Consider the following 9,031-nt stretch of genomic DNA (forward strand, 5'->3'; position numbering starts at 1 on the left):
AACACCTTGGTTGAAATAAATTTGACAAAAAAAAAAAAAAGAAAAATATATTTTTCGAGAAAAAAAAAAGTGAAAATTCACGAAACACACTATTCAAATGCAATATCTGTCAAGTACTCAAAGTGTTTTTGACAAGTGGGAAGCATGTTAGTCAGCAATTTAAGGAGCTAGTAATCGTGTGATACGTTCACACCATTTTCTACTATTCGAACTCAAACAGAGACAAAAAGCCTCCATTAATTGCTCAACACGTGTCCAATACTAAACAAAAGCAAAGCAGAGAATTAAATCCCATATTTTAGAAACGTTCGAAAATTTTGAATTTTTGAAAAAGGAGCGGCCAAGCGGGCCTTTTTCGTCTTCGGATCTGAGCTCTTAAACGCCTTGTCCAAAACTAAATTTTATTAATATTATTTTTTAAAGAAAGAAAATTAAAAACAAAAAATGAATTTTTTTTTTAGTTTTCAAATATTTTTTTTTATTTGAATTTACTTTTCGTCGTCTCTCTTTCTTTATCTTTCAAGACATTAAACTCAGATATTAAGATATACATGTATATATAGAGTGTTAATGCTTTAGCCTGTTTCTCCGATTTGGACCAAGATAATCTCTTGCAAAGAGAGCTATAGATCCGTCTTCATTCAAATTTGCATCTGTGAGTTCTCTCTCTCTCACACTTTCGCTCTAAAAGTTTTCATGGTCATTCATAAAGGATTTGAACTACTGCAACTACTAATTCATTTGCAGTTTAATTTAATCTTGTTTTTAATCACTTTTCTCGATTTTCTACAGCTTCAATGCATTTTTTTTTCAACTGGGTTTTTAAGATCCAAAGAAAAAAATTTAAAAGTTAGTTGATGCGAGAACTAGCTTGACTAATTTTTTTTTCAAGTTTGCTTTGCTGGGTACATTTCATTTTCCGATTAATGTGCTTACGTTTGAAGGGTTTGGTATCTGTTTGATTGTTGCCCTCCAATTTTTCGACAACCTTATTTTTTTTTCCTTGGTAATTTTTCTGATTCATGTGCTGTCTTTGGCCATCTTCTTAATGACAGTTGCATGTTTGATTGTTGTTCTCAAAGAAAGTAGTCATCTTAGGTGATTTTTCATTTTTCTTTTGCTTGTTGGAATAGTTTCTGTTGATAATCTTGAAAGATCTGTGTAATGGTAGCTAAATATTTGGTTACTGTCATAACAGAATGGACTCGCTCCCTGATGCAATGGTGCACACTGTACTGTCATACATGAATAATGCCCGAGATGTGGCAATTTGTAACTGTGTATCTAAGCGTTGGAAGGATGTTATGCCTTGTATTAGTAGCCTCTATTTCCCTCGCAATTGTTTTGATAATCTTTCGGGCAGTGACCGTCCTGATGAAATTGTTTTGAGGATGGTTTCCTCGATCGAAAGGTTAGAAGAGCTTGTTGTTTACAGTCCATTCTCAGGTGCTGGCCTCTCTTCATGGCTATCAGTAATGGGTTCCTCTCTTAGGCACCTTGAGCTTCGGATGGACAATCTAACTGAACAGCAGGGTTGTCTTGAGAGCCCCTCTAAGTTAGATTGTATAAGCTTTGCAAAGAATTTGGAATCTCTTAAACTTTGGGGTGTTTTAATGACCCAACCTCCCAAGTGGGATGTCTTTCAAAATCTTAGAAACCTTGAAATTGTTGGTGCAAGATTGGAAGACCTGGCACTTTCGGCACTGCTAAAAATGTGTCCTTATTTGACCAATTTGCTGCTGCTTGGCTGTGAAGGAGTTAGATCTGTTTCAATTGATTTGCAATTTTTAGAGCGGTGCAAGCTTGATTTTTATGGCTTGGGTAACTGTTCGTTTTCAATGAACTCTCCAAAAATTGAAGTCCTTGAGGTGCAAGGTTGTAGTTGGATCCGGGTTCGTGGGACTGAGCACTTGAAGAACCTCTCAATTGCCAACAATGCAGGTAATTTAGTAGTTTAGCAATGTGCGAGTTTTTCATAATGATCCTACTGAACCTGAAATCGGTTTCTAATTTTTTATTTTGGTGTTCATCAGGGAGAGTCTACATGGTTGATTTCGGAAAGCTTGTGGCTCTGGAGTTCTTATCCATTAGAGGAGTCCAGTGGTGTTGGGATGCAATATGCAATATGCTTCAATGGGCAAGTGAGGTGAAGCACTTGTATATGAAAGTTGAATTCACAGGAGATTTTGAGGTACTTCAACCCTTTCCGGAGATTGATTTTGTTGAGTTCTTCAACAACCATCCAAAGCTTCAAAAGTTTGATATCCATGGAGCCATGTTCGCATCTCTTTGTCAAAAAAACAGCTTGAAAAGGGTGAGTAGATATAATCAATCTGCCTTTCGTTTGGTTTCAACTTTATTGTTCGATGATTTAGTACCTAATAGAATTGTTTTCTCATTCATTACAGATTAATAGGGGCTTTGTAATTCCTTGTTTGGAGGAGGTGGCCATCACAATCAGATCACCATTGAATGCTGAGCAGAAAATGAGCACACTAGAGTCCTTTTTAAAGTATGGGAAGTATCTTAAGACAATGACAATAAAGATTCTTCAGATGAAGAGCAATCACAGCAGTGCAGATGATTTCTTTGATGAGATATGCAGGTTTAGATACATGAACAGGAAGATTGTTCGAATTGAATAATGGCTCATTAAATCTAATTTCATGTTCAATTCAATTTCAAGTTTTATCTAATTTTTCAAATCTCTAATTACATGTTACAACTGAACTACTAATTTGGTTCAATTTGAATTCATAATTGTTTCTTTTCTTTTCATAATTTCTTGAGATTGGGGACAGTCATTAAGCAAGTTATCACATTGCAATGCTCAATTTACCATGGAAAAAAGTTGTACACTTTAGTGCTTTCTCACTCCTTAAATGAAGGCATAGATTTAGGGAAAAATTTAATCTTTTTTTTTTTATTTATGTTGGTATATGGATTCAAGATGTTGAATATATTTGGTGCTTTAAAAGTACTTTTTTTTTTTCTGGAAAGGCACGGTGGTTTATCTTTAGAAATTATTCAATAGGCAAAATAAATTTAGGTTAATTGGTAATTGCGGTAGAAATTTTGGAGAATAATATTTTATTATTTGTATTTTAATAGTGATTCAAATTATGCAACTAATTATATTAGTTAGGATTAATATTTTGTAGACTTTTGCTCCGAATCTATTTTGATTTGGTTGTTGTTTGGTTTTTGCTTTGTTTTCTGGTGTAAGATTTCCCTTTTAAAAAAATCAGCTCAAGTAAAGTATGATGAAACATGTGTCAAGTGTAATAGCATGTGTAATTTTAGAATGTATTTTGATTATCAAGTAAAGCGAAGAATGGAATATGACGATGATAATATAATTGGAAACTATCAAGATCAAATGACACATAAGCTTTATGATGCGAGGTGATGTTGTTAATTAGATAGATATGAGCAGTCACTAAGGAGTCTTCAGCAGAGGAGCATACAAAGTAGACACACCACAACATTTGGTAGCAAACAACAACAAAGTCTCGATGGAGTAAATGGAGACTAAGGAGGCAGAGATGTGAGTAAATCCATGACAACATAGAGAACAATGACAAGCTACAAACCGATGCAACAATGATGATAAGTAATGAGTTGCGACATGACAAAATAAGACAGACTACTAGTACAAGCTAAGGATTTCCAGGGACAACAAGATAATTAGCAGTCCTAATGATGTATGCTATAATTTGGTGGGACGTGGTTAAGTAGACACGAACTTTAGACACCATGACCTGAGCTGACTTTGTACAAGTTTTTAGCAAAAAGTACTACAGTGCTACAATGCTAGCAACCAGAGTTAATGAGTTTGTGACACTGACACAAGGTAGTCTTCCAGTCATAGAGTATGCGTAGAAGTTTGACAAACTGGAAAGGTTTGCATATGAGATAGTCCCAACAAAGGTCATGAGAGTTTAGAGATTCATAAAGGGACTGAAGCCTATGATTGCCAGGGATGTCAAAATGACCAGTACAGAGCTAGTTAGCTATGTTGAGATTTTGGACAAAGCTTTAGACGCTGAGTACATGAAGAATTGTCTATGGAAGGACGGTGCTGCAAGGAGAGAGGCTAACAAGAGTAAAGCCTTTCAAGAGAGTAACAAGAGGAGGCCCAATAGGGTCAAAACAATGGCACTAACAAAAGGCCCAAGGTCGTAGCTCCCAATGGTAATCACAACAACAATCATAATCGTGGAAACCACCACAATTGCAAGACCAAGTTCCCCAATTGTCCCAAGTGTTCACGCAGACATTTAGGATAATTTCAGCCAGGCTCAAACAGATGCTACGAGTGCGGTCAAGCAGGACACTTGAAGGAGGATTGCCCACAATGGAGGACAGGAGCTGGATAAGGAAACAATGGCAATCTAGTTCCATCTAGAGTGTTTGCTTTGACCCAGTGAGAGGCAGCCAACAGTAACACAGTTGTCACAGGAGACATTATGTCGTCAACTAGGTGGTGACAGTTAGTTACTATAGTAGTTGAGGGTAGAGAGTGCCCAACAGACCTCATAGAGCTAGACATATCAAATTATGATGTTATACTTGGCATGGACTGCTTAGCCAAATATGGAGCAACGATAGACTGTTGGAGAAAGATAGTAGAGTTCAAACCTGAGGAAGGAGAACTCTTTTCTTTTAAGGGAGAAGTGATTGGATTTCACACACCTATCATATCGACATTAGAAGCTTAGAACATGATGCAGAATGGGTGTTCAATATTTTTGGCAAATATTGTGGATAAGTCTAGAGAGACTGAGCTAAAATTTGAGAATGTTCACATTGTTTGTGAGTTCCTGGAGGTGTTTCCCGATAGAATTATATTTATAGAGTTTTCTCTTGTAGTCCATTAATGTAATCAATAAATGTAGTTCTATCCTCTGTTTATTGGTTAATTAATTAAAGCTGGTCAAAATTACCGTTTTACTCTTCAAATTACCTCTTGCTCCTTAAGTACCATTAATTCACCAGCGAATAATTAATCTATAATCAAATTATAGATTTGAGCTTAATAACTCTTCAATTCCATAAATTAACCCTTGAGGGAACTAATATTCGATCTGTTAGGAAAGCATGAATTTCATTATTGTAAAATCATGTTCCCAGCCATTCATGATATTGAATCTCCAAAACAAAAGTCACTAGCCTCATTATATATCAAGAGACCTTAACGAATGAATCAAAAGATCTATAAAACACAAACAGGAGTTCATGATTATTCAGGAATTAAATGATCATCTATTATAATAAGAATTAAACCTTTTTGGCAAACAGTAAGTTTATAAACATAGTTAATTCATATCAGTATTGTTATATACAATCACTATTATATACAACACATTTACCAAGATGTCTATCCACGTCAGTAATCCGAAACTAGATTACTTGCATTCCATATGCTTAGTTAACAGTATTAGCAATCATTCATTAAAAAATTCTACATCATTACCAATGAGGAGAATGTCATCCATGTAAAGAACTAAGAAAACCACCACTTTACCTTTGACATATTTATACACACATGCTTCGTCAACATTCTGTTCGAAGCCATATGTTTTAATTATCTAGTCAAAAGTTAAATTCCAAGATCTAGATGCTTGCTTCAACCCATAAATGGGTTTCAGCAACTTACATATCTTATGATCTTCCCCTTTCTTGACGAATCCTTTTGGTTGTACCATATAGAAACTTTCATCAATTTAGCAATCAAGGAAAGTTGTCTTGACGTCCATCTGCCATATCTCACAATCATAGGCGACAACTATGGATAAGAGGATGCATATGGGCATAAGCATGGCCACAGGAGAAAATGTTTCTTTGTAATCAACACCCTCTCTCTGAGTGTAACATTTGGCTACTAGTCTCGATTTGAAAGTCTTTACTTTCCCTTCTACACATCTTTTCTTCTTGAAGATCTATTTGCACCCAATGAACCTGACTTCTTCAATTGGGTCTACAAGTTCCCAGATAGAATTGGAATACATCGATTCGAAATCTTGGTTCGTGACCTCTTGCCATTTTTCATTTTTAGGATCATCCATTGCCTCTTTGAAGATCAATGGGTCTTCGTTGTCTTTGTTAGAAACAAGGACATGTGCCTCATGTTCATAGTGAACATGTTGTCTCACAATCCTCCTACCACGACGTTGCACTAGGGCTTCCTTTTCAGGAATAGCGGTTTCCTTAGTTTTTCATTTATCATTTAATGATGATGGAATTTTATCAGCTGTAAGTTCCTCCAATACCTTGATCCGCGCTTTATAGTTAGTCATATAGCCGTTTCCAAGGAAGGTCGCATTTGTGGAAACAAATACCATTTGTACCTTGTGACTATAGCCCACAAAAATGCACACTTCAGACCTCGAGTCAAGTTTCCCTAACTTAGGTCTAAGAACATGAGCATGACAATCCCAAATGCAGAAATGACACAAACTAGGTTTGTTACCATTCCACAGTTCCAGTGGCATCTTGGTTATGGTCTTAGATGACATTACATTCAAAATGTAAGTCGTCGTTTGAAGTGCATTTCCCAAAAGGATAAAGGAAGAGACGAGTAGCTTAACATAGAGCTGACCATGTCCAACAATGTACTTTTTTTACTTTCTGAAACACCATTCTGTTGTGGCGTATCAAGTGTCGTGAGATGGGATAGAATACCATGCTCCAACATGAAATCTTTGAATGAACCCCTTAAATAGTGTAGAAATCGTCGTTAGATTTAGCCAATGAGATTAGAGTATTTTAAACTAAGTTTGGAGTCAAAACACATAACTATATGGATCTTTACGGACTACCCAAGCGATGCATCACCCTCATGCAGGCGATACATCACCTGTCTGTGTTGTTGTGAGACAAGTGATGCAATGCCTATTGCTCTGACTTTTGACCCCGTACATCGACCCAGAACACCTCCAAATGTCACCAAACTTTTGGGTACTCTTATATACTCCAAAGAAACATTTTTGGACTCAAAAAGATAATTTTAAAATGCCTACACTATAAATCAACCCACTCATGTTGACTTCAATGAAATTGTTATAGTTTTGCACCTCTTTGTGCTTAATAAATTACACTATATGTTTAATCAACCCTAACAGAATAAATCTTATTTCTTTTGAAAAACTTGTTTAGTGGAAAAACTTTAATGATTTTTATTCTTAATTTTTTACCAAAAATCTATCATTTTTTCCCTTCTTTAACTATTAGGGTTTGAAATTCACATTGAATATTAGATTGTTTTATGCATAATAAAAGTCTACTTGAACCTGTTTTCCTTTTAAAAAAATTGCTTGGTGGCGAATCTAAAAATATTCTATATAAGATTTTCAATCATTTTTTTTATCTTTTAAGAAAAATTAAAACATAATATAATATAACTAGTTTCATTAATAGATGAACTTCTTATACCATTGCAAGTTAAATACTATTAAATACAAATTAAGACCCAAAGATTAATGATTTAGTAAAAAAAATCCATAGTATTTTTTAGTAGCCTAAGTTTATTTATTTATATTGATTTTTTTTAAAAAAATGCTAGATTATAAACAGTTGATTACATTCTTTCTTTAATATTGTAATTTTATATTAAAAAATAATAATCAGTCTAATTCCTAATTATGCTACTTTATAAGCTTTCCCGATTTCCAATAGCAAATGAATGATTTTCTCAACAAAAAAAAAGTCTAATTTGTTGTAGTAGCTCATTTTTATTTTTATAAAAAATTAAATTTATACATTAAAATTTTATTAAATGTTAGTATATAGAAAGTTGGTTTATATAAATTTTTAATATTCAAATTTTAATAATGATTTTGTGACAAAAATATTAATAATAAATACCCCTAGTTCTCAAGTTTGACTTATTGATAATAATACATTTCAATTTAATGTAATTTTGATTGTATTTAATATGCTAGCTATATAGCTTTGATGAATATTATTCCCTTATATATTTTAATACGCCCTACTATGCTATCTTTTGCAAACAATAATTAGTCGATATTTATTTAGAAAAATACCACAATTGTTTAAAAAGTTTAGCGGGACCTTATTAAAAACATGCAATATGGACCCATTTGTTAAAAATTAAAATATAATGTCTTTAATGCAATTTTAAAATAAAAAGTTAAAGTCACACTGAAAATATAATTAAACAGGATAAACTCATAAAAATGTTCTTTGGCGTTGCTAGATCGTTTTCCGTTCATCAGCGCCCCACGACATACATACTTAGACCATGGAATGCCCCACATCATCATGTGTGCCAATGAGAAAACCTAATGCCCACCTAAAAGAGGGAAAAGTGAGGGGGTGAGCTAAAAGCCCAGTAAAGAAGTACAAGGAACAAATCACATAAGTACAATACAAAACTATTATTTTCGTACATAAGCTTAAAATGGCAAATCATAGACATATCATAATCTTATACACTTTATCTGAAAAATTTATCATAACAAATAAAGCAAATAGTTATATGAGGTAAACAATAAAGCATAACCCAATAAATCCTCCTCTTGCCCTCGTGGGCCTCTTTGGCGCGTTCGCTCTATGAGTTACGTCATACCTTAGTAACTCATTTCTTGTGCCGCGTTTCAGCACACTAACAACTCTCTGCTTTTCATATATTTAAACAAATTATACATACATAACAACTTATCTCACAGCTGATATCTCATACAGTTCAACATAATAGCATAAGAATTCTAGCTAACTTCGTATAAAACACGCCCTATTCTACTATCTTTTGCAAACGATAGCCAATTGATAATTATTTAGAAAAATACCTCAAGTATAAAAAGGTATAGTGGGGACTTAGTTAAACTGTAGCGCACCAAAAGAGCCAAATATTTTTTTATTTGTATTTATTTAAATTAAGAAATGACTATTTGTATGATTTATATTTGTTTGATTAATTGTTAATTGTAGGATTTTTATTTAATTGGTCGAGTGTTATTTAATTGGAATGATTATCATTGAATTACTTGAAAATTATTTGAAATCATTT

At 33.8% G+C, this 9,031-nt stretch overlaps 1 protein-coding gene across 2 annotated transcripts; it reads left to right on the plus strand.

Annotated features, from left to right (window-relative positions):
• Positions 1–452: 452 nt before the first annotated feature.
• Positions 453–2,781, plus strand: LOC133782103 (F-box protein At1g10780). Of its 2 annotated transcripts, none has more exons than XM_062221294.1 (4): positions 453–655; positions 1,199–1,941; positions 2,034–2,314; positions 2,409–2,781. In XM_062221294.1, the coding sequence occupies exons 2-4, from the start codon at positions 1,200–1,202 to the stop codon at positions 2,643–2,645; spliced, it is 1,260 nt and encodes a 419-aa protein (XP_062077278.1). In that variant the 5' UTR covers positions 453–655; position 1,199; the 3' UTR covers positions 2,646–2,781. The 2 variants fall into 2 exon arrangements, with proteins under 2 accessions (XP_062077278.1, XP_062077277.1); XM_062221293.1 differs by lacking the exon at positions 453–655 and adding an exon at positions 675–1,098.
• The last annotated feature ends 6,250 nt before the right edge of the window (positions 2,782–9,031 follow it).

Source organism: Humulus lupulus, chromosome 6, assembly GCF_963169125.1.
Source record: "Humulus lupulus chromosome 6, drHumLupu1.1, whole genome shotgun sequence".
NCBI lineage: Eukaryota > Viridiplantae > Streptophyta > Magnoliopsida > Rosales > Cannabaceae > Humulus > Humulus lupulus.

Coding starts and splice junctions, on each gene's coding strand:
- LOC133782103 (XM_062221293.1), top strand. CDS start 1,049: ATGACAGTTGCATGTTTGATTGTTGTTCTCAAAGAAAGTAGTCATCTT. Junction 1,942..2,033: donor CTCAATTGCCAACAATGCAG/GTAATTTAGTAG, acceptor GGTGTTCATCAG/GGAGAGTCTACATGGTTGAT. Junction 2,315..2,408: donor AAAAAAACAGCTTGAAAAGG/GTGAGTAGATAT, acceptor CATTCATTACAG/ATTAATAGGGGCTTTGTAAT.